The sequence below is a fragment of the Terrapene carolina genome, unplaced genomic scaffold, assembly GCF_002925995.2.
Source record: "Terrapene carolina triunguis isolate 2854851 unplaced genomic scaffold, T_m_triunguis-2.0 Scaffold62, whole genome shotgun sequence".
In the NCBI taxonomy this organism is placed as follows: domain Eukaryota; kingdom Metazoa; phylum Chordata; order Testudines; family Emydidae; genus Terrapene; species Terrapene triunguis.
The window spans coordinates 16,240,696-16,267,546 of record NW_020664413.1 but is presented as its reverse complement, the minus strand read 5'-3'; the positions used below and the strand labels follow the sequence as shown (position 1 = coordinate 16,267,546).

Here is a 26,851-nt window from a genome sequence, read left to right as displayed (position 1 = left end):
GGGCAGGGGACAGTTTGGTGGCCCTTGTCACAGTTTCAGAGCAACTGCACCTGTATTCCCGCACCATAGTCCACAAAGGGCATGTACTTTAGGCTTCTGGGTCCCAGCCATCACTTTTCCCAGGCAGCAACTTGTCTCTCACTCCGTCTTGACTGGGGATTTTAAGGCTGCACAGCTCCCTCATCTATACTGTGATATCCCCAGCAAACCAGACAGCCTAAAAAGGCCAGTGCCTGCTATTTGCTTTCTCTCCAAGGGCTATGGCCGGTGTATTGTCCATAGTTATAAATTACCACATAACTCCTTCTAAACAAGCACATGTATTCTTAAGGGGAAAGCATTAAAACAATAGAAGAAGCTACATGCATGCTAAAAAGCTACCAGAGATCACCCCAACTCTGACCTAGGGTTCTGGAAGTTTACAGTCCATCAAAACCCACAGCTGGGGTTTCCCCATGGTTACAAATTCATATCTATCTCAGACCAGAAAGAAGGGTGGGTAGATCAGCTGTTTCTTTATACAGGTCAGGCCTTTGATCTTGGCTTTCTGTAACAGATAGTCACCCTTGCCTTAGGCTTCAAGAGGCTGGGTTTTTGCATAACCAGAGGTGGGGAAATCTACATTAATAATCTCTGCCTAGGAATTCCCCAGGAAATCCACTTAACACTTATTGTCCCAGAAGTCCATACTTGTTTGGCACATTTTCAATACAGTCTTTTGAATTCCCAGGTCTCACATCTATCACATCTCCCGGCTGAAGAGCTTATGTACCATTCAGACTGAAATAATACAAACACATCAGGAAATTGCTATATCTGTAACAGTCCTGCTGTCTTGTATTGACAGGCCCCTGAAGGTGAGGGAGTAGGGGTGCGTGTAAAGCAGTGGTAATGGGCAAACTGGATTTTGAATGAACAAATGCCAAAAATTCAGCTCAGTTCAGATTGTTTGCCCCACTGGTGCTGCCAGCAGCATCCCCAGTGCCCATTCTGGGATGGGTCTCATCCCCTTTCCTCTCCTCATGAGGAGGGAAAAAGAAAATAGAAGAATAAGATCAAGAAAGGCATCTATATTCCCCTAGCTGGCAGAGCTGATGTGCTCCTAGTGCCTGGTCTACTGCCACCAGGATGCCTCTCTTGAGCTTATTTTCTTTTTCCCTCCTCATGAGGAGGAGAAAGGGGGTGAGACCCATACCTCATGGGGAAGGAGAAAGAAGAAATAGTGTGTGAGTGTGTGCGCGTGCGCACAGACACACACACGAGGAGGGACAGTGAAGACAATTCTTGTCTTGTCACTCCAACCACAGGAGGAACTGGCAAAAGGTGATCCAAGCCCCAGTGTATCTGACCCATCCCAGAGGGGCTGGGGAAGACTGTCCTGCTCCTGACACCCCTTCCATATGATGAGACACCCAATTGCTAGAGGGGCTAGAGGGAAGAAGCTGTCCTTCCACCATTCAGACGGTAATGTTATTTGGGGAGGTGAGAGGGAGGCGGTCAGTACATCATCCAAACAAGAGGAACACCTTCCCCCCAATATAAATATCAGCCAAATACAAATAATGGTCTGTTTGCCCAACACTAATAAGCAGAAAGTGAAATGAGGATCTTGGAAGTCCCTCACCACACCCCAAAGATAGGAATGAGTGGGAGGGACTGAAAGTAAAGAGGGGAGATAAACCTGTGCCCTGCAAGGCAGCCACTGTATTACTCCAATTGTGCAGACATGAGCAACTAGCAACTAGTAGAAATTCTGCAGCCTGGAATTAGAGCAAAGCAAAAAAGATAAATATTAAAAACAAATAATAGCTTAAATGTAGTAACAGGGCTGGGGGTGTTGTATTGGAGTTTCTTCCAACTACTAATCCAAAGGCTACTCAGAAGTGAAACATCTGAGGTGACATATTGGTCGGACCCCTGAAAACATTTGGAAGGGATCCCTCTAGTGACAAACAACAATGAAATGAAATCTCGAGGCTATATTCATTCCCCACTTCAGACTCTTCCCTTCTCATATGAGTAACTACCCCCCACCAGGCAAACTTGCTTATGTTGCAGGGACTAAGCTAATGAACAGATGGTCACTGCTCTGCTTGGAAAGGTTGTTTGAGTTTAACTAAATGCAGCATGGACACACAACTGTCATTATCCTGTTCTCACCTACTCCGGTGGGCAAAGTGCACTTGGTTCAAGTATAGGGGGCTGCTGGATGGCTTTATCAAGGGGCAAGACTTGAGTGCTCCCCTTTCCTAGAAATAATTTCTCTCTGACAACTTAAAGAGCACAATGTTTTAAAAGAAGTTAAATATTAACTCTAAAATGCAGAAATTATAGTCCATCTACACTGCAGCTGGGATCATGCTTCCCAGGCATGGGTGGACAGATACCTTTGTGCTCAGGTAGCACACCAAAAATAGTCGTGTCAGTGGAGGGGGATGTAGCATGGCTGTTGGGTTCACCTCCCAGATCCCCAGGGAATGTACTCTGGTGGCTAGCCCGAGCTGCCATCCATATTACCCCTGGCCACACAGCTACATTTTTAGTGCACTAACTTGAGTAGAGGTAGCATGTGTCTGTGCTGGGAAGCATGGTCCCAGCTGTAGCATAGATGTACCCTAAGAAATGCACTCAGATATCCTCCCTTATGAACCAGCCTTGAATCAGTGTTCTAACCATGCCTAAAAAGGCAGCCACTGTGTCACTCCAGTTATGCATCAGCACAAGGGTGTTTTGTACAGGAGGATTCTCATTGTTATAATGTGCAGAGAGAGGCTTGCACTTGTGTGGTTTGGAGAATGGCCATCCAGCACTGAACCAGACTAAGTGTGCACTGATATTTTATATATAAAATGATATGCACTTGCTCTCTCTCTAAATAAATGTAAGAGATGTGGGTACAGACACACAAAATGGAGAGCAATGTAGGAGCAAGGGGAGAGGGAAACAGAAAAGGAAAGAGCTTCTATTTACCATGATGAGAAGATTCCATCATATGGAAATGTTCAGCATCTAAAATTTAATCTGTAATAATTCACTGCGATTGCTTTAATTAACATTACACAGAAAATTAACAGTGAGTCTGCGTAGATATGCTCCCCCCTTTGTGATTGTCAGATGCTAAGGCAAGAGGTACAAAGAAGGTGGGGCTGAGGGAAGGTCCCAAGGGACCTGGTGCCAGATGGTCAGGCTTATTTTATTAATTTAGATCTCCATTTTTGTCTCTCTTCTAGTCATTTCTGAGAAGGACAAGTTAGTTTAGTGAGAGAATTATTTCACAGCCACAGAGTGACACATTTAACTCTTAGGTCCCTGTGATACTACATATTAGTGTAGGCATCTGTTTAATATCCCTACCCCCAAAGCAACTGACCTGCAAGAACCCCTCCTTGTGCCAATAACTCCAAACATTTTAACCCCCCAAAAATCACTCCAATGGACTCTCCCAGCTGCCAAACCCTACCACAATCTCCCTGACCCATAAAGCAGCTGCATAACCCTCCTGCCATCCTCTGCCAACTATCTTAACTCACCTCATCTCAGCTTCTGAATGTTACTGCAACCTATCTCCCAGCAAGCAACTTGAGCTGACTCCCCTCATGCTACCTTCTCACCTATTGACCCAAAGATGGCACTCTCATCTCCCATCCTAGCTGCCAAACTCTTCCTCAGTCTTATCCACAAGACAGGGGTCCTGAGCTGACTCCTCTTCCACCTGCCAAACCCTCCTGCTAGCTCTGAGCCAAGAGATGCCTCGTTCTTCCTATTTCCAGGTATTGTGCACCTGGAAAATCAGGGAGCATTTTAAGGGATTAAGGAAAGTGGATTTAGAATTGGAAACCCTTTTACTTTTTAAAATTGTTCTCTCTCTCTCTAGTCTACCTATCTAATCTATAAAGTACTCAGTTGCCACAGTACCTAATGCCACTCTGTGGATGTTGTTTAAAACTTTCATCTATGATCATATTCATTTAGGTATGGACATGCAAACTGTGCTCTTTTGAAAATCTGGTGTTTTATGGGTTTAAACTAAGCTCTTTGGGACAGGAACTCTGTTTTTTATTTTTCACTTTGTACATCTGCCATAAAAATAAGAGCTGGAAGAACATATCTGGTCACCCAGTCTACATCCCAATTCTTCTCCATCATCAGATCTCCTATTCCACTATGTGAATAATTATAACAATACTTAAGTTGTGTTCTATAGTTCAATGACAAAAATAAAGCAAGTAGAAATATTTTTTCTGAAACCCCTAGAAATACATTCATGTATTCAGTTTAGGAGTTTGTAGAAGTGATATCTGTCTATTCAGAAACCTGCATTACACTTATATGTTATCCCTGGGTTCCAATAAACTGGCTAGACAAATTCCAATCACATTAGTAACACACAACAGGGCAGTCATAACAAATGGCGAAATACATTTTAGGCACCATGGATATGGCAAAACATACAAAAAGTAAATTGAATTCAGGACAAAAACCTATGCTACACATCCTCAAATTGCAAAACATATATAGAATCAAATCATAGCCTCTCTCAAAACAGGTCTGACACAGAAGGAACAAAACAAATACTATAATAGAAGGAATCAGACACACATTTTTCAAGATTCTGAATGAATAGTTAGACTTGAATATCTCCTAGATCAAGAATTCTCAGACTCTCACCACCTGAGATCCTTAAAAGGAGCCATTCTTGTTTATTGTGAACCTAAATCCAACCTTCTTTGCAGTCACATCCCACAATCCTTTGGAGTCATATTACCAAACCATGGCTAGCTCTGACTAGCAGATTGAAGGAATTCTGGTTGAAGTGAGAAAAATGTCTTCTTGTATTCTCCACTAATTGGCAGAAATGGTATAAATACAGCAACCTATGCCATAGCACATCTTTGATTATACAGTGGCAAATTATTATATTCATTTGGCTTTGTAAACAAAGTACTAAGTGGTTGATCTGCACTGTTGAAGTTCACTGTTCTCCCAAATGCTGGAAAAAGCAGCAAGGACATGCAAACAATGTATCACTTACTAAAACCTCAGAAAGCTACAGAAGCAAAGTGACCCACAGATTTCCACAATAAGGCTTTAATGGGAAGTAGATCATCTTTGAAAGGATCACAGCTGGTGATCATGAAATCCACAATGTAACTGAAATCTTTTCCTGACAGTTCAAGTAAATCTATCACTTGTGGAACATGCGCTTATGGGGGGTGGGGGAAGTTGTAACTGTCCTTTTTGTGAATTATATCATCTTCCATTGTTGTATGCAGTGTTGTTATAGCTGTGTAAGTCCCAGGATATTAGAGAGACATGATGGGTGAGGTAATGACCTTCCATTCCTTAACTCCTTAAAGTTCTATCTTGTGTCCCAAAGCCATTCCCATGTGATTTAGCTTCCTAAAACTCCTTGATGCCCTAGGCTTGAGCAAACAACTAAACTTAAATCCCACCTCAAAAAAATTCCAGTTATGCAGGGTTGTCTCAAATCAGCCCTAGGTCTTACCTTGGTGAACGTGATATAGGAGAGACACAGTATTTGCTCCACTGAGTGCTTCGTGAATTGTTTCTTTGCATTTGTAGATGAAGTTTCACAAAGCTAAGGCATATTTCATGCTCTGAAGAATGTAGATTCCTTAATAGAGAAATAAGATCTGGCTTACTCTCTTCTTGAGCATCAGGATATTTGGTGAAATTCATCAAAGAATGAATGATAATTAATTGCACATATATAGAGGTGAAAATATCAATCTATATTTAGGATCAACAGCTGAAGGTTTTTTCCTCCCCCAGTATATAAGGAAAATTGCCTTCATCTATAAAGAAATCCAAGGCATACCATAAGCACACTGCTAGCCCCCTTTTAATTTGATTACATTTCTGATTAAATTTAACATTTAGAACTAATTAGGCTGTGCCCACATGGGGATCAGAACTATTTAAACATGCTTCCCTGACTGTCCTGGATAGGGATGGCAGTTGGAGAGCAATGTCAGTCAAACCATGCTGTAGAAGACTATAGCATATGTAGTTCTGACAGAAAAGACCCCTGTATCACACTGAACAGAGAGAAGTGCTGAAAGCCCGGCAGGCCTTGTCCTTATTACACTTTTCCCACCTGTGGCAACAGTGAGAATTCCCGTGCAGACACCTGCTGGCATTTTTACATCCTGACTAATCTTACTTTGAGAAAAGGCAGATGACAGCCAAGTGGGTACAATACCAGTGACCAATCTACACTCCCACTCGTGGAGTTGTGCTACTTGACAGCTGATCATATGCTGCTGGTCGTATAGTCAGACCCCACACCCATTTTATGATATAAACCCTACAAGGATTTCCACTGACAATGATCAATGGGAGGCAGTGGTGACTTGTGACTTTTTTGACCGGTGAGGCGCAAATCACAAAACAATTATTTCCACTCCAGTCCCTGTCCAATGTATACTTTGACAGCTATTAAAACCATACCTTATTTATAGTGACAAAGCAGCAGGAGGTCCCTGGAGTCCCAAGCCAGCATGGGGCACAGGTCACTTGCTGGTTTAAACTAGAGTAAATGGTGAATTCTCAAAGTCTTTAAATCCTGATTTGAGGATGTCAGTAACTCAGCCAGAGGTTAGGGTCTATTACTGAATGGGGTGGGTGAAGTTCTGTGGCTTGCAGTGTGCAGAAGGTCACACTTGATGATCACGATAATTCCTTCTGGCCCTAAAGTCTATGAGTCTAAATAGAATAGAAATGTATATGATTCCCAACTACACTTAGTGAGTTATTTAAAGATGGTATGCTCTTTTGTTCCCAATGCCCATTGTACCTTCCAAAGCCCCTTTTCCCTTTCCTTATGTCTTCCATCATGGTAGTTGCCTCTGCTGATAACATGGGTGAGATGTGTCAAGTTGATGCCAAATCCTGTTGCTGTCAATAAGGATTTGTGCCAGAATATTTTTATCATAATCCCAGGGTGCCATTGACATTGAACTACTAGAAGCTGCAGAGATGAGAGGACATCAGCAGAGATGACTCACACGAATCAAGACAGTTCTATTAACACTGTGTTTGCAGTTATAAATGGGCTACAGGAGTCATACGTCACTGGAAGGATTTCAGTTGTTTGTGGTAGAAGTTTCTCATTTATTTGTATTGATGTCATAACAGCTTAAACTAAGTGCCAAAGCAAAGTCAATGGCAGATTGTGAGACCAGAATTTCGGCTGCAGAAAACAGTAATTGATAGCAAAACTCCTATTGACTTCACTGGCACCAGGGTTTGGCCTTAATACACTCCCCCCCCCCTTTCCTTTTAACTAATAGGAAATTGTACACCCAGAAATGATCTGAATAATATGATTTTAACATCAAAATAAACCAAAGTAAGGAAGCCAGGATGACTTTGTAACTCAGTTAACAGATTGCTTCTTTGTCTAACCATTGCATGAGTAGTAGCCTCCAGTCAAACCCAGATCAAAATATCCCCTAACTCTGAGTAGTTTGGCTCAAGAGCCAAAAGTTTGTGCCTGGGCCCGTCACTAACCATGTGTGATGAAGCGACTAGACACACCAGAGCGAGCAAAGGGTGGAATGGAAATCATAACTCAGAAAGTCTTTTCCTTTGCTGGATAAATCAGCTATTTCAAAATAGTTGTCCTGTACATTAAATGCCAAATTCTAAGTGTGGAAGACATACTAATATCTACCCTCTTCTTTTGCAGGATGACTTTCTGTTTAGTGTCTCCATTCTAAGTGGAATCCTTTGCTCTATCTTGGCAGTGATCAAATTTATGTTGGGAAAGGTCCTTACAAGCAGAGCCCTGGTAACTGATGGTGAGTAGGAAAAAATCTCATTCCTCATACAAAATCATTCAGATAATATCATGTGGATTGAGAACTAGCTGAAGACTCAGGAACAAAGGGCAACTGTGCATGGCAAAATATTGAGATGAGAGCACTAATAGGTAATGGGGTACCTGAAGTCTAATACGATTCACTGGTATTATTTAGTATCTTACACAATATGAAACAGATGATTTCAAGAAGGCTAAAGTGTTTAATACCTGTTTTGCTTCAGTCTTCGCTAAAAAGATTAATGGGGACCAGGTACTTAACACAATTAATATTAACAATAGTAGTGAAGGAACACAAGCCAAAATAGGGAAAGAACAGGTTAAAGAATATTTAGATGTTCGATGTATTCAAGTCAACAGGGCCTGATGAAATTCATCCCAGGGTACGCAAGGAACGAGCTGAAACAATTTTGGAATCATTAGCGATTATCTTCAAGAACTCCTGGAAGACAGGTGAGATCCCAGAGGACTGGAGAAGAGCAAACATAGAACCTATCATTAAAAAAGGGGAACAAAGAGGACCGGGGAATTATAGACCAGTCAGTTTAACTTCAATACTTGAAAAGATAGTGGAATAAATTACTAAACAATCAATTTGTGTGGAGCTAGAGGATAATAGGTTTATAAGGAATAGCCAGAATGGATTTGTCAAGAACAAATCATGCCAAACCAACCTAATTGCCTTCTTTGAGAGGGTTACTGGCCTGGTGGATAGGAGGGAAGCTGTAGTTGACACAGTCCCTCATAGGGGGACACAGACATTCTCATAGGCAAATGAAGGAAATGTTGTCTGGATGAAATTACTATAAGGTGGGTGCATAACTGGTTGAAACACCATACTCGAGTAGTAGTTCTGTGAAATGTCTGTGAGATATATCTCATGGGGTCCAGCAGGGTCCTGGGTCCAGTACTGTTCAATATTTTCATGAATGACTTGGATAATGAACTGGAGCATATGCATGTAAAATTTGCATTTGACACCAAGATGGGAAGGGTTACAAGCACTTTGGCTAATAGGATTAGAATTCAAAATGCTTTGACAAAATTAGGGAATTGGTCTGAAATTAACAAGATCAAATTAATTAAAGACAAGTGCAAAGTACTACATTTAGAACAGAATAATCAAATGCACAAATACAAAATGGGGAATGACTGGGTAGGCTGAAAAGATCTGGGAGTTAATAGTGGATCACAAATTGAATATGAGCCAACAATGTCATGCAGTTGTAATATAATTCTGGGGTGTATTAACAGGAGCATCATATGTAAGTAACAGTGGGTAATTGTTCCATTGTACTTGGCACTGGTGAGGAGTACTGGATTATTGTGTTGAGTTCTGGGTGCTCTTCTTTAGAAAAGATGTGGACAACTTGGAGAGAGTCCAAAGGAAAGCAACAAAAATGATAAAAGATTTAGAAAACCTGGCCTCTGAGGAAAGGTTAAAAAAACTGAGCATGTATAGTTTTGAAAAAAGACTGAGGGAGGACCTGATAAAAAACCTTCCAATATACTAAGGGATGTTGTAAAGAGGATAGTGATCAATTGTTCTCCATGTCCACTGAAGGTAGGACAAGAAGTAATGGGATTACTCTTCAACAAGGGAGATGTAGTTTAGATATTAGGGAAAAAATGTCTAACTATAGGGATAGTTAAACACTACAGTAGGCTTCCAAGCAAGGTTGTGGTCTAGGTGTACATGGACCTGCTTCGATGCAGAGGCTGTCTAGATGACTTCTTGAGATCCCTTCCAGCCCTACATTTCTATGACTCTGTTAATGGGATCACAAATGTCATTCCTTGGGATGAGATGAACACCAATCAGAGAGAAATAATGCAGATGAGTTTAGAGAGACTGGAAGCATGGATGGAATAACATGAGAGTCAACACAGAAAAATATAGACTAATACATCTGGGGAACACCCAACAAACAGAATTTAATGAGCGGGAGAACCTGGAAAGCGATAATACAGAAGGAGTTCAGGGGTGATACTGTACAGCAAATTAGACATGAATTGGAAGCAAAACAGGACAGTGTAAATTTGGTTGACATGTCAGATTACATATATATTATATAGCTTGGGTCCAGACACAATTGGTACATTATCCTTGCCCAGTGGGTGAAATTCACCTCTGTCCTCAGAGTATACTGACTTTATAAACAGATAACACTGGGAGTTGGGGAGATTGAATCTACCTTCCCCACCTTGGGCTGGAGCAGTAGCAGCCACTCATGCACTCACTCTGCCAGGCAGAACGTCACCAAATCACTCTTCCAAGCTGGTCTCTTTGGCACAGGTGCAGTTCTCAGCTCAGTGGAGCCTCACTTGCCACTTGTGCAGATCTACTCCTCAGCTATCCATCCCACTACCATAGTTCTGATGCATTTGGGGTTCTTCTGTGCTCCCATTTTCATGAGTGAATTTCACTCACTGTGGATTTCTGAATAGAAACAGTTGTTAAAAGCAGCTATTCACTTTAGCTACCCTGTTGGATGTGGATGGGGGGTGTTCTTGCTGCTGCTGTTTTTAAAGGTGCAAATATGCTCACATGCTCTTTTTACAAACAAAACCAAAGATTGTAAAGCTTTGAAAAGGCCACAGGGATTTGCTCTGTGGACAAGTGAATCCGCAATTATGGCTGGGATTTCACAGGAAGCTGCAAATCCCTATTAGATTTTATCTGTGAGAAAGATGGTTCCCAAGTGAATACATTGTATATATACACACACAGCAGATAGGAAATAATTAACAAATTATGGGAGTGTCATTTTGCTGCCCTGGAGGTTTCATCTTAAGGATCCTTATTTTTTCCCCTCAACTTTAAGTTAACTCTAATGACTGCTATATTTAGTTATGAACAATTATTTTATTCTGTTATCTATGTATACTTCAAACCAGGGCCAGCTCTAGGCACCAGCAAAGGAAGCAAGTGCTTGGGGCAGCCAATGGAAAGGGGGGCGGCACGTCCAGGTCTTCAGTGGCAATTCAGCGGCGGGTCCCTCAGTCCCTCTCTTCCTCTTAGAGCTCCCGCCGAAGTGCCGCCGAAGAGGAAGAGAGGGAGTGAAGGACCCACTGCTGAACTGCCGCCAAAGAATGAAGCGGCACGATTGAGGTGCTGCCGATTGGCTTTATCTTTTTTTTTTTTTTTTTTCCCCCGCTTTGCCGCTTGGAGCGGCAGAAAAGCTGGAGCCGGCCCTGCTTCAAACACACCTAAAGTGCACTGGGTGAGGTGCAGACATACAGGATGGCCTTGGGCTCTGCCACAAAGAGATTACAATCTAGAAACAAAAAATATCCTAAAATGAAGCCAAAAGAGAGAAGGGGAAGGACTATAACACACGAGTGCAGAGGTGGGGACTGGCCATCACCTTGCTGGGTCCATGATTTTTGTAGCTTGTTTAAAACTGTATTTAATTTCCTTCACTCCTCTTTTTTCCCCTGGTTTAACTGTCCCCATCCATCTCCAATTTAGTCCTTAGCTATATTCATCCCTGGTAACTAACCCGTGTCTCACTTTTGCGAGTGTTTTTTCCCCTTAACTACTTCCTTTCCCACCAGACTGTGACCTCCCAGACCTGCTACAGACACCTCCCTCCTAACATCCTCTTAGGACTGTTCACTGAGTCCAGAACTATGAGGTCATGGGGGACCGGTTATTAAGTCATGCCCCCTGGTGTGGCTTTCAGCAGCTTCTGGCCACGGCCACCTCTCTCTCCTATGGAAAACCTTACAGGAACCACATCACTGGGAGGTGATGAAGGACCTGCTGGGTCAGTGGGAGGGGACCATTATGTGTCTTCATCATTCAGACAAGTTCTTACAGGCATCATCTGTTGGGGTCTCTGCTCCTTATAGATTTCACATTGTAGTAGTATTAATGTTATGGCACCTTCCATCAGAGGATCTCTGAGCGCTTTACAAACAGTAAAGAAATAAGCCTTAATCCCTCTGACTGGGTGTGCGTTAGCCTCATTTTGCAGATGATGATACTGAGACACAATGTTACCAGTAGGTTAGTTTCCCGAAATCATACAAATTAGAGTCAGAGCTGGGAATAGAACTCGCATCTTCTGACCCCAGACCAAACCATTATGGTGGCTCTGGTCAAAGTTGATTCAACAAGTATTTCATTTTCTACCACTACACAAGTCTTTAGAACCTGAATTTCAGGCTGCAATACCAAATAATTATTTGGGTTGCCACAGGTTACAGCGTTCACAATGCAGTCAGTTGTATACATAAGCAAACTGCCTCTCTGTTTTCCCTTCTTCCCTTAATTTTAAGTGACATACAAAGGCACTTAGGCGCATAGGAAGCAATTGAAAGAGGGGAACAGGATTAGGATGTCGTTGTCTCTATAACGAGTAAACAAATTAAGTTATTTCAGTGATATTGTATGACAGGCAGCGTGTCCCTTGCATGTTACATTTCTTACACAGAAGTATGAACTACAGCCTTGACAATAGTCTATTTTACAGCATATGGGCTCCCCAGCCACTGAGTGCTTATTCTTAGTATGCAAATGGAATTCTCATCTGGCTTAATGTTGAGGAGATTTTCATTCATGAAGGGCCAAATCCTGTTAGCTTTACTCATCTGAAACCCCCATTGGGAGGCACGTGAGATGAAAGATGGATGGCAGATCACTGGAAGTTTTACATGAGTAAGACAAGAGGTTCTTGTCCCAGAACGTTCACATCTATGTGTCTTTCAAAACGAGGACCTGGCTCTTAGGATTTTATGGTCTTTTAAAAAATATTTTCAATACAATAGGCCAGATCCTAATCTCATTAACACTGGTGCAAACCCAGAGTAACTCCACTGAAACTAGTTGCTTGGAAGTAACTGGTTTGAAGAAAATGATGTTACTCTGGATTTACCAAGGTGTATCAGGTGTAACCCTGTCCACAATGTGTCATGGCCCACTGCTCTCAAACCTGGGTCTGCAGGATTCATGGGAGCGGCCATGCTCCAACCCTCCACCTGTCAGACTGCTGGCAATAGCTTACCTGAGATCCTTGAAGCCCAGCTCCAGTGTGAAGCTCCATCCCTAGGTCTAATTGTCAGAGTCCCGGAGCAGCTGATTGGCCTGCTGGGCCTACTTAAACTGGCAGCAGGAACAGGAAATTCTCTGAACAACTCGGCTCCACTCTGCTCTGGAGCGTGTGCCTTGTGCTCCCTTACATTTGCTCCTGCTCCCTTTTCCCCCGCTTGATTTCCAGCATCCTAATCCAGCTTGACTGCTGACATCTGACTTGTGGTTCCTGACCTCCAGTTTGTCTCCTGCCTCTGACCCCCTGATATGGCCTGACTCTGGTTATCAACTTGTGGTTCTGATTTCCAGTTTGTCTCCTGCCTTTGATCCTCCAGTATCCTGACCCAGCAGACTCTTGACTCCTGTCTCATGACTTTGGACTTTGACTCCCAGTACTGGGTTTGACTGTCCATGAGCTGGCCATTACACAAAGTGAATATAAAAAAAATTCTCCTATCAATGGCCTAGCATTGTGGAGACTCAGTAATGCTAGCAATGGTGGAAGCATTAGTGAAGACTTGGTGCAGGGTTATTTTTAACCACTCCCCTCTGTGGGTTTCAGAGCCTGAGAGGGAACATCTACTCTGTTATTTTTAGCCCTGTAGTACAAGGCCCACAAGCCCAAAGCAATTGATACATAGTCACGGGTTTTCTTTTTTTGCAGTGTAGAATTTCCCTGAACTGCCTTACCCAGATATAGAACAGACTTTAAAACAGGAGGAGATATAGCCCTTAAAGCCAATGGAATTCATTCCATAAAGTCTTTGGGATCAATCACATAGCTACAGGAACACAGAACTTCCTGCACACATACATAAAGGCGACATTTTCTCTCTCCTCTTTTATTTGGATCCTTACAGCTGAATAGAGTTAAGTTAGAAACAGTTTTCCTGTCCTGTGAGAATTTGAGATTTAGGGGGAAATATCCTGTTCTGAATCAGTCAAAATCTCAAAAAATTTAATGAATCAGAAATCTTCCCAATTTGGGGGATTGGGTCAAAACATTTTGTTTCAATAATTTAGAAACATTTCATTTCAATTTTGACTTCATTTTAAATTTTTTTGGCATACATTAACTTAATTTTCCAAGATGAAAAGTTGTTTCAAACCAAAAATGGAACATTTTGAAAATGTTTGAAAATGTTGAAATCGCATGTTTTGACAATTTGGAAACTTTTGTTTTTCAAAAAAATTTCAAAACAGGAAATTCATTGAAATTGACCCTTTCCAACAAAAACTTCTGATTTTGACTAATGGTCATTTTCTGACAAATTGTTGTGAAGCTCTGGTCTTGAATGAATCCTTTGCTTGGCAGAAATGGCACAGAAGTCTCTCTTACCCCAAATTACATCCTTGTGTTAGTTGTATTGCTTCTGATTTGGAGCCTGCTCACCTTTTGATTAGAAAAATTGGGGACCAAACTATAATTTCCTCAGTCTGTCTCTCTCTCTCTTTTAGTGGGATTTTAGAAAATGTAGCAGGGTGATATTGCGGGTGTGGTAAAATTGCATCTTCAGCAGGATGACTTTATTTTTAATATATAAATAATGAGAGGGAGACAGTGCTAGCCATCAGTCGAGACACTGATTTAGCACTTTCCTTGCTTGTCAGTTGTTAGCAGTTTTCTGTTTCCTACTAATTTACTTCCTGCTATGACAGGCTGTAGAACCACAAGCATCTTTATTAGAGCAAAGGGAACCTATCATTTTCTTTCTGAAACAGGTTTTTTTTTCAAAACAGCAAAATCTCTCTCAGAAGTGTAGCTCCTTATTAAGGCTAATTGTTTAGAAAGCTTTTGCTTTACTGCAAGATTTGATAATCATAGCTCTTTAAAATCTAAATTCATTCAATGCCAGCAAGACAAACTGTTACTATTTATCCAGCAAAACACTGTAGGTGTGCACAGCCCTTTGCAGAATAAAAACAGATAGGGTGCCACGATGCCTTTTCTGAAGAGCTTAAATGCCATGGGCCAAATTCAGAGAGAAGGTGCAGACCTGCAACTTCAGCCGACTTTTGTGTGAATTCCAGTGGCCTGATACCTTATAGAGTCAGAGTTTAAGGCCAGAAGGGACCACTACATCATCTAGTCCAACCTCCCATATATCACAGGCCACAAAACACCCCCTGCACAAGCCCAACAACCGTAATTAGACCAAAGCACTACAGCCCTCTGGAGACAACACCGTAGAGTGCCACAAGCAGTGATCAGGAGGGACTAAGGAGCCACCAGTGCCTGAGGGCCCTGCAATGGCAGGGCATTGATTTGGTGATATATATATACCCAGATGATCCTAGCCTGTGACCTCTCAGGATTGGGTTATCTCTCTCTCATGCTGCATGGAATGATCTTTCTGAATTAATACACAAGGCCACTACCATTTTCATCCGCAACATCCACTTCTGCAGCAATGCCTGTAGAAATCAGGCACTGAAGGATGCTTTGGTTGAATGATAGTCAGGGGCAGAGGGTTTCATTTACTTAGTTAAACATTTTCAGATTTGGAACCATCTAACTACTAACTGCAAGGTACTATCTTCTCCCTGCTCCCTACCCATTTCCATCCTGTTGTGTCTTACATTCTGTTGATGCATCTTGTTTCAAATTAGGGCTTGTCTACATGGGAAGTTATACCAATATAAGCTGAAGTGTGACTTTAAATTGATATAGTATTACTTACCAGTATACCGTGGAGACACTTATTCTGGAATGAGTGGTTTCTTTCAGTTTAGCTTGTCACATGGAAGGAGTTTAAACTGAACTGAAAAAAGCCACTTTTATTCTGGAATAAGAATGTCCACATGGAGAGTTATACCAATGTATAGAGTTTTAACTATATCAGTATAATTATACCTGTGTAACTGGTGAAACTTTCCCATGCAGACAAGACAGGCTCTTACACTGTCAGCTTATCAGAGCAAGCTACATTTCTGCTTCTATATTTGTATAGCAAGTAGCACATGGGGGCCTGATGCAGATTCTACCTCCAGACAAGTAATTAACTATGGTCCTTTGACTCCTATTTGTAGACTGAAACAAGAAGTTTGTTTGTATTGTCAGCTCTGCTGCTGAAATACTGTGTGCAAGTTACAGATCCTCTCAGTGTTTAGTTTTCTTATGTGTGAAATGCATTTAATACAGAGATCCCATGAATCTTAATGTACAATTATAGTGAGAAAAGTGACTGTAAAAATAACCCCATTTTCGTCCACAGATCTTCTGTTTCTTGAGTCAAATCTGTTTAAATTAGTTACAAATATAATTTTTTTACTGTTTTTTTTTAATATATAAACTCCCCTCGACACTGCTTAGCCAGCATAACGATGGGAGAGTGTTCTTGTCTGGCTTGCACATCAACTGAATTTTTAACAAAGTTCTAATTGCAGAATCCTTATCACCAAGGCAGATGTGTGAGCCAGAAAGAACAAAGCTTGACTTTCAGATCTCAGTAATGTGTGTGCAGTGGCGGTAGACAGCTTTACAATTGTAAACTCAGTAATTGGCTACTGAGTCATTGAGAAACATGTAATCCCTCAATGCCATTTCTAGAATCACTCTTTTGAGTATAAATGACCGTTTGTAAAATGCTTTGGGATCCTCTGGTGAATGGTTCTATATTATAATTATTATTTGAATAGCAGTAATGCCTGTGAGCCCCAGGCATGGATCAGGCCCCATTGTGCTAGGCGCTGTATGAACACAGAACAAAAAGATGAACACTGCCCTCAAAAGTTTATAATCTACGTACATGACAAGAGCTGGATACGGCAGACAAGGGGAGCACAAGGACATAATGAGACATTATCACTCAGTATGATAGGCAATTGCCTCAGCATACCAGCCGCTAGGCAATATCAAGATTTTGTTAGCGACATGGCAGAGGAGAGTTTTAAGGAGAGATTTGGAGGAGGACAACAAGGTAACTTTGCACCTCCCAAGCATGAGGGGCAGCATGGGAGGAAACACTAAAGTGCTTGTTTGAAAATTTAACAGGAATGAGAGATGCTAGGTAGGATGGGGATATGCTGTGAAGGGCCTTGTAAGTGAAGACAAGTAGCTTATGTTTGATGTGGTGGAGAAAGGGGAACCAACTGAGGATGCAAAGAAAGGATTGACATGATCAACATGAGGAGCAAGAAAAATTATCTTTATAGCAGATTTTGAATGGATACAAGTGGCTCAAGGTTGCATTAGTCAAGGCCAGAGAAGAGAACGTTGCAGTAGCCAAGATGCAAAATGATGAGGGACCTAGATAAGAGTTTTAGCTACATGGATGGATAGGAAAGCCCAAATTTTAGAGATGCTATGCAGAAAGCATCTGTAAGATTTAGACACAGCCTGGATGTGACAATCTACATAGAGGGCTGGTTCAAAGATGACACCCATGTTACAGGTATAGAGGAGGGCAGCTCACCATATATAGCAGTATTATATTGGTATAAAAATATAGCATCTAGAGATCCTATGGTGATGGATTTGATAGAAATACCATAAGACACGATAGGAGTATTATTACAAATTATCCACATCTTCAGGACTAGCAGCAATATGAGGGAAGTTATCATCATCAGCTCCTGTCACAGGATGTTTCATTGGTGATGAACGACAGGGGATTGAATGTCTTATTACCATGCAGTGGAATACAAATGATGTGTAGAGAAAGCACATGTTATGTGCTATATAGTTTGTGAAGTCTTCATCCCAGAGACTTTGGAAATAACACTTCCACTACAGAACTCTGGGAAACTCATTCTCAAGTTGTAATTTTTTCCCATTAGCATTTATTAAAGATTTTGAACTACAAAACATAGAACCAAGAAACAGTGACATGTACTGAAAACATTTCTTTCCCCAGCCCACACCAACAGCCCCATGCTCCCACAGTAACAACTCCTAAATCCAAAATCCTAAATCCTAGAACAGAAGAACAAACAAAACACTAGCAGACAGTTAAACAGTTCATTTATTTCTTTTCAGAGATAAATTACATAGCAAAATACAGAATGAAAACAATGAGACATTTTAAGATCAAATTTCATTCTTAAACAGGTAAATAATATATGCAACCACCAAACGAATGCAGTTGTACAGGATTTTTGTGGAATAAGAGTGACATCTTGTGGCCAGCTCAGGAAAATAACTCAGAGGTCTACATTTCATGTGGGACAGTACATAGATGGTACTTTTCTAAAGCAATAGTCTCAGACTTAATATGTATCATGCTGCATCACCAATCAAGAGCGCATTGTTTGCTTCTACATCATAATGCAAAATGTAGCACCATTGTGGGCATTCTACCATCACAACACACTATCTAGTAGGATATTTCAGGAACCTCTCCAAGCAAACTTTTTGAATCAAATTCTTCCCACAAATACTCACACACAATTCTCATTGACTACAGTGAGAGTCATGTTCATATTTCTGAGGGCAAGTCCGAGCCCTTGAAGTTGAACATGTACAAAAATATTTGTGCATATTGTGTTTTATTAAATGCAAAATTAGTATTAATTCAGCGTGGTGAGATCATGCACTCTAAAGGCAAATGTTAGGATTCCTCCTCAGTACAGTAACTCCTCACTTAAAGTCATCCCAGTTAACATTGTTTCGTTATTAGGTTGATGATCTATTAGAGAACATACTCGTTTAAAGTCGCGCAAAGTTCCTTGATAAGGTTGTTTGGCTTCCTCTGCCCGCCTGCCCGGTGCTCCTGCCAGAGGGCGGGCAAGGCCCCGACCCCGCTCCCCAGAAGGAGCGCCGGACGGGTGGAACGGGGCAAGCCCCCATGCCCCGACCCTGCTATGCCCCTGCCTCAACCAAGCTTCACAATCATCATTGTGAGTACAGTATTACACTGTTTGTTTAAGATTATTTAAGACTTCTACTGTATATGTATATAATGTTTTTTGTCTGGTGAAAACATTTCCCTGGAACCTAACCTCCCCCCATTTACATTAATTCTTATGGGGAAATTGGATTCACTTAACATCGTTTCGCTTAAAGTAGCATTTTTCAGGAACATAACTACACCATTAAGCAAGGAGTTACTGTATTAATTCATCCACCTTACACCCCTTGTATATTTAATCATATTAATTAATAGGAAATATACAATGCTAGAGCTACCGTAGCATTTGAAATAGTTTGCTGACTTGAATGTTTGATCTGGCAACCTTAACATTACCATTATGCTAGCATTTCTTTTTTGTAGTAGCTGCCAGTGTAGAGGATAAAAGTCTATTGATGTTATCTAATTTGGATTCTCCCTTCTGTCAACCAAAACCACTCTATCAGAGATCCCTAATAACCTCTTCCTGTCTGTGTCTCAGAATGTATATTCCTTCCTGGTATGCATTTCCTGCCTGACCCAAACCTTGAGGTCATGGAGCCAATGTGAGCCCCAGCATCTGACAGATGAACTCCATCCCCTTCCTAGAGAGCTCAGGTCTATTGTATCTGATATCGCTATGTGCTATCCCCACCAGCACCCCACCACACCCAAACTCTCAACATGATCGCGGCTACCTCATGGTTCACATTTTTTCTTGCTCTGTTGACATGAGCTGGCTCATTGACCCCACGCCAAACTCATTTTGCATGCATCTCTGACCAGACAAATTGAGTGCCTTGCAGGAAGAGCTCCACATCCCTCTGTATCCTAGTCCCTAAATTTAATCTGCAGTCCCCAGGACCATTTCTGCCCTGAGGAATAATCAGGACATCAAGTGGCTGTAGCTTGGCTATCGAGTGCTGAGACCAGCTCATGCTTCATCATCTGTCATACCACTGACGGCAAACGGCTTCAGCCTTGCAGCTTAGTTTCAATCCACTTGCTGACCTGGCCAACGTCCAGCCACAATTGCTTAATCCAACATCAACTAGCAGCATCAATGAGTGATGGGACCAGCTCATGCCCCATTGGCCATACCATCAAAGGCCAATAGCTTCAGTCTTGTAGTGCAACTATGATGCACCTGCTCTGCTGCCTGGCCAACATTCAGCCCCAAATGCTTAATCAACCCATCATCATCGAGTGCCAAGACCAGCTCTTGTCCCATCTGCCATATTCAAAGTAGTTTGCTCCCACAGCATGCCTATCCTGCTTTACCCACTGCATATGTACAGCTTCAGCCTTGAAGCCCAGCAGTGATCCATCTGCCGACCTGGCTACCTTCTTGCAGGTCCAATGCACTACAGAGTGTTTGCAAATTCAAACATCGACCATGCTTTGGGTTCAGAAACGGAGAGGGTTAGTTACACTTAATGCCAGTCCCAGCAACCTTTCCCCTGGGGTGGACACAAGTTCTGAAACAATTTGATTTCTAGTGTCCTATAGCCTGAACCTAGGAAAAGTCAAAGCCCTCTGATGATGCTACTGTCACTGCCCCAGTCCTGAAAGAAACCCAGCTAAAGTTAGCTGGGTTGAGACTGCAGCAGGCCAAAGCTTTTTTTATTACTCCAGCAACCTGGTGTCTTGTCAGGAAGCTACTATCACGTGCATAGACAGTGGGCCTGGCTCCTGGTTCCATTTGGCTAGGAAAGCTTTGAGTGCCCTTACAGAGCACAGGCATTCATCTGCACATTTCCGTATCACCACTGAGGCCTCATTCCCATTCTGATCTATTTCAGAGACCCTTTAGTGCAGCAACACTGCACAAGTGACACTGTACATTCGGTAATTAAACTGCCCACCTGGATCTGTCCGTGGTTGCCTGCGGCACTGTTACCTTGAAAGCACCAAAGAAGGCCACAAGAAATGCTGCCTTGAATGAAATGGCCTCCATCACAGCACTACATATCCTGGGCAGACCATTTAATAACCCTGTAAGAATTTCTGTGGCTATGCGATTCCTGTCACCCCTCCTCTGCCCTTCGTCTCTGGACCAAGAGCTTCCACACTAGGAAATCTCTACATGGGCCAGGGAAACCTGCTATCTTACACCAGTAGGACAGTTCTACTATTTGACCTGATATAGTGGAGGGAGCTAACCCATAGTGCACCAAGGACATAGCATCAGGTGGTGAGAGATGCTAAGGGATGGGTCACAGATGCTGGAGTCCTTCCTGAGCTTTAGATTCTGTGAACTCAGTAAGGTACACCCCACAGGCCATCGTTGGGGCAACTGCATTCCTGACTACTCCTGGGACTGTCAGCAGCCAAGGTTCCACATTTGGTTGGGCATCACCTGTGGATCTCGGTTGGCAAACAGGGCAAACTCCTGGAATCTGTTGTCCGCCAGCTGCAAGGTGAATGGTCCCAGCCAAGGTCCTGGGTACAGTCCACTAAAATCTCCCTGTCCTACTCTGATCCTCAATCCAGGCTAGAGATTGTCCCCCTCCAGCTCCCCTCCTCACAATTGTTGCCTTGCCAGTGGTCCCCATCCACTCCAAAGTCCTGGAGGACTGAGAATCTGTCTCCCACATGGGGCAGTGACTCTGGGTCTATGATTGCTTGACAAAGTGGTGTAAAGGAATCCTTGCCCATCTCTGAGGCCACCGCTCAGTGTCTCCATGAGGGCTGGACTGGGGCTTCCCAGGGAACAAGAGGGGAGACCCCTTCTAAGGCCTCTGGCCACTCCCATGCCCCTCCCCCCCACAGTGCCAACCCCTGCTGTAGCTGCCCCAGTCCTCCTCCTGTGCCTTATTTCAGCAGTCATGGGCTGTCCTCCTCTGAGTGGGGGTGGAGGGAGCAGGGCCAAGTGCTGTCCCCTGACCTCAACACCCTTCCCCATGAGGTAAGGGTGGGAGGGGAGTTAGCATCTTGCCAGGTCCCAGGTGAATGACTCCTGGAATGGGTGCTTGAAATGCCCCCTGCCACACCATCAGCAGCCTCCCGTGTCCCCCAACCCCTCCCCCATGAGCAGGGTGAGGAAAAGGGCAGCAGCACCATGGACAGTCCTGGCGACAGGACCCAGATGTTCCCATGGCAGCAGCAGCCACCCCACACATCCTTGCCCCCGTCTCCCAGCAGCAGGGGGAGGCAGTGGTGCACTGCTGAGTCCCCTGCAGCTTCCTCTGGTTTGAATTTTCTGCAGCTCTGGAAGCAAGCTACATCAATACCCACCCACCCTGCAGGGCTCCTACTCTTCGAGCGGGCTGTGCCTCTAGGTCGGGGAACCAAGTGTCTGACCTCCATGACAGACTAGAGACCTCTCCACCAGAGTGCACCCCTAGAAGTAGGGAGGGGCAGTCCTCGAGGTGCCTATCTTTCCTCTGGGCACTGCATCGCCTGGCTGTAGAAGCCACCTCGATTCTTCCTTGTCCTGGCATCCCGGAGCTGGGAACCTAAAAGAGTCCATGTGCTGGCTCTGATCCCATGATTCTTGCAACGTTGCCCACATGTATGCTTGCTCCAGGCATGGCCAAATAGCAACAGCTAACCAAAGAGTAAGGGTACATCTATGCTGCAATGAAAAACCCCTGGTACAAAATCTCAGAGCCTGGGTCAACCGAGTTGGGCTAGGCTAAAAACTGCAGTGTAGATGTTTGGGGTTGGGCTGGAGCCTGAACTCTGGGACTGTCCCCCCTTGTGGGGTTTGAGGGCCATGGCTCCAGCCCAAGCCCAAATATCTACACTGCAATTTTTAGCCCTGCAGCCTGAGCCCCAGGAACCCGAGTAGCTATGCAGCGGGTCTTTTACGGCAGTGTAAATATACACTAAGAGGCTTTTGAAAAGCCCTAGCTTAGTTTAAGTAGGCAAGGAGAGGCACACAGCAGCCAATCAACTAGCTCTTTCCCCCTTTGCCCAGCCAATAGTGAATCAGAGAACTAAAAGGGAGTTGGAAGGAGCAGGAGCCCCCTACCTGCCGCACATGTTTTGGACTTCTGTCCTACTCTGCTGTCAAAGTCCCTCCCCCCACTCCAGGCAATAAGAAGGTATTTTCAAAAATCCTGTCCTCCTTTGGCTTGTGTCTCTCTGTTCCTTTCTGGTTCTGCTCCTACTTCACCAATTTTTGTTTTGCTGCTGGTAAGGAGTGTGATTGGCACTGTTTCTGTGCTATGGCCTGGCCTGAAGCTAAGTCTTTCATAATGTTAGGCAGAGCATTTATCTGAGGGACACGTCAACTATTTCTATCAAGAGTGAGCCAAGGCATTGCTTTCTGGCTTTGAGCAGCCAGTAGGGAGAGTGCTCCAGACTGCAGGTGGTAGAATGGACTTTTTTCATTGCATTTTCATACGGTATATGATACCTGTATCTGTGGGACTTGATCCAGTTCTGATAGGGTGAGTGGAGTGCAAGTTTTCTCTGATTCTAAGGTGTGATGATATATGGCGTTCTGATGTGGAGAACCTCACATGAATCAGATCCATGCACTGGCAATAAGGCAGGCCTGTGCTGCCTCTCAGTTTGGTTTATAATTAAGAAAAGATGTCTGTCCAGTAACTATGCTAGCACAACAGGTGCAATGAAATATTGCAAGTGGCTCACATCCAGTATTGTGCACCTGAGTCATAGAAATCCCAAGATACAGTACTCACACAGATAGCTTCAGACCTCACTAGCCAGATGCCAATATCAAAAGAATCCATGTGAGGGCTGTCACAGTAAGTACCTTTGTTCTGAACCTAGAGAGATTTCATTCCTATGGCAAACTTTGTGTTGAAGGGTTTACATGAAAAAAAAATCCATTTCTCAACAGGTTTAACAAGCCAATTTGCTCAAGGCCTGACTTTTCAAATGCCTGCGGTATTAGTAGGAGGAGGCTATGAACTAGTGATGTGCTCCAAGGGAAGTATTTAATACAACCTTCGTGATCTGGCAGCTGATTATTGGACACTCCAAAGTTCTTCTCAAGACTTAGAAGAGTCTCTTCATTAAATACTGAATGTACTTCAGAGAGGTACTTAACTGTCTGTAATATAAGAATCAAACTCAGGCTACAATCTGTGGAGGCAACAAAACCCCCTGTCTCTGTTAATGTGCTATCTTCACTCTGTTGAAGGGCTACTCTCTCTCTATTATGTGGTTTCAATTATTTACATCTTCAGTTCCTTGAATCCTGCCCCTGGATCATTATTTCTCCCTTATGCTGAGAAGCAAGTTCCTTCTCCATGTATTTCTGTTAGATGACAAAGCTTGAACCACCAGACACAAGAATTGTAGTCAGCAATATCATCATCCCAGAGCAAATTGTGTGCCACACAGAATGGCACTTAGCTGGTTGGAGTATTCACCCTCACAGCTCTCTGTGGGATAGGAAGTTTGCTGTTCTGCAGTAGGATGAGTTTGTCAGATTGTGAGTAGAGGGGAGTTTGAGATTAGAATTCTTACTTCATGTACACTCTATAGAGTTCATGGCAATATAGGTCTGTGCAAAAATGTCCTTGGCTATGTCTACACAACCGCAGTAAGTTGACCTATGCTACGCAACTCGTACCTTAGGTCGAGATACTGCGGGAGGTCAATGGAAGAAACTCTCCTGTCAATTTACCTTACTCTCCTTGTTGGGGGTATAGTACAGGGGTCGACTGGAGAGTGATCTGCTGTCGATTTGGTCTTCACTAGACCCGCTAAATCGACTGCTGATGGATCCATCTCAGAGCGTAGTGTAGACCTGTAGTGTAGACCTGCCCCTTATTTCAGAATATTTTCTGGGTATAGCCCTGGGTTGAATTGACCATTATATTTCCCTTCATTTAGGTGAATTTTTCCAGTGCCTTTGCCATTGTGGTTGAGAGAGCAGTCCAATTCAGAAGTGCAACTGCATTCCAAGAAGCCAGCTGTCCCCTCAAATATCCATACAACTTCCATTCGGAGGCTTACAGATCTCAGTGCAGAATTGGGGCCTAAAAGTTCCTTAGCTCCAGGTTTATACTGTAAATCCTACTAAGCCAATATGGGCTACAGTCATGAAGAACAATCACTGATGTTCTCCAACAATCATTTCCCCCCAGCTTCCTTCTTCCTGTCCAGACCCCAAGTGTTGGTAAGCTAGATCTGGTCAGCATTATCAAGCACATTCTCAAAAACATGAGGGGAGGCATTTTCAAAAGTGCTTAAGTGACTTCAGGGTACCTGACACAGAAAGGAGAAGGTCAGTGGGACGTGTGTTCCTAAATCACTTAAGTGTTTTTGAAAATCCCACCTTTGAACATTCAGAACTAGGAAATGAAGTCTTTTCACCTAGCACATAGTCTAACTGAAATCGGTGTGAACACAAATAAACAACAGTTGGCCCAAATGCTAGTCTACTGAGAACTCAAACCTCAGGAACATTAGAGTTCAGAACTTATTCCATCTCACCTCCCTCTCCGCACATTACCAGAAAGACACTGACAAATAAGAGAGCGCTCAGAGAAAAACAAAAATGATTATGTGGCAGGAAGGACTGATTTAGGAGAGCTTAAAGAGCTAAATATGTGTAGTCATGTTCTCTTCAGTCTTCTATTAGCCTAACAGTTTGCCCATACTTGAAGGTTGTAAACAAGGACAGAATGGAACATAGAATGGTAGACTGCGGAGTGATGGGATGAAATTTAGAGAGTGAATGTTTAAGGAAAACTCGCTGGCTCTGAGATGTGTTAGATTGTGGCACAGTCTCCCAGAAGGAACAGGTGAAAGCTGAATTGCTTGGGACTCAAAGATAGATTGGACAAAACACTAGAAAATGGCTTGTAGGGAACAATCTTGCATTACTCGGGAAAGGGCTGCAATGATAACTTCAAAAGAACAATTAAACCCTTTGTCCAAAAGCTAAAACCCTTCCAGATCCTAGCTCCTCTCTTTTAGCGCATTGGTCTGCCATTGCAAGGCCATTAGTAAGAGAAACAGGATAGTCTAGTGTTTGGAGAACGGGGGTGGGCCCTCCTGTGTTCTGTTCCTGGTTCTGTCAGAGACTTGCTGTGTGACCATTGAGCAAGTCATACCTTTATGCATTAGTTTATCCATATGTAACATGGGGATTAGAACACTTACCTCAGTCACAGGAGTGTTGTGAGGGTTCAGTCAGTGGTTTGAAGGTGCTTAGAGATCCTGTGATGAAAAAACTTGACATTGTACAGCATTTATTATTAGGAACAGTGGGTTATACAAGAGCGCATTGCTTAACCACCACTCTGCTCAGGTTCCTTTGAGTGATAAATACAAGGCACCCGGGTTTATTTAATATTGAGAGTGAAGCAGCATTTCCAAATGGAAGGCTATCTCCTGCCATGGAATTTTAATCAGAGCTCCCTTTTGTCCTTGGAAATTAACAAGGAGAAAGAACAAAATATTAAGGGGAGAAGGGATGCCCCAGCAGTTAGGGACAAGCCTGAGCCTGCTCTGCCAGAGAATTCCTGTGTGATGTTGGGCAGGTCACTTAGGGTATTGTCTACATTGCAATAAAAGACCCACAGCACAGATGCGGCTGGCCCAGGTCGCTGACTCAGGGCTCGCAGGGTTCAGGCTACGGGGCTATAAAACTGCAGTGTAGACATTTGGGCTCAGACTGCGGCCCAGGATCTGAGACCCCATGAATGGGTTGGGTCTCAGAGCCCAGGCTACAGCCAAGCCCAAATGTTTACACTGATATTTTTAGCCCCACAGCCCAGCCCAAGTCAGGTGATCCAGGCTCAGACTCCGTGCTGTGGTTTTTTTTAATTGCAGTGCAGGCATGCCCTTAGTCTCTCAGGCCGAAAGACCTTTGAAAATCAGGACCCCAGTGCTTCAGTTCCTCATTTATAAAATAGAGACAATAGTTCTTCCCTACCTCAGGGGTGCTGTGAGGATAAATACAATAAAGATTCAGAGGCACTCAGATGGGGGCCATCTGAGTACCATAGACAGGAAGTATTAGATGCTATGGTCTGTTGGCACGCAGATGTCATAGCAGTTAGTGCAATATAAAACAGGTAGAGACTAGGCTAAGAGCTGCAGCAGGCAGAGAGTTAGAGCCTTTGGCTATGTTTAAACTAAATTATTTTTCCTACAATTTCCGACTGTTCCTAATACTAGAGCATTTAAAATAATATATCTTCTAACCTTGCTCCA

At 43.2% G+C, this 26,851-nt stretch overlaps 1 protein-coding gene across 1 annotated transcript in view; it reads left to right on the top strand.

Moving 5' to 3' along the window:
* The window catches only part of TMEM163 (transmembrane protein 163), a 159,776-nt gene that overhangs the window by 128,814 nt on the left and 4,111 nt on the right, over positions 1-26,851 (top strand). Inside the window, exon 6 of the mRNA XM_024198639.1 lies at positions 7,712-7,823. Within this exon, the coding sequence (XP_024054407.1) occupies positions 7,712-7,823 (112 nt within the window). The remainder of the gene's footprint in view (positions 1-7,711; positions 7,824-26,851) is intronic.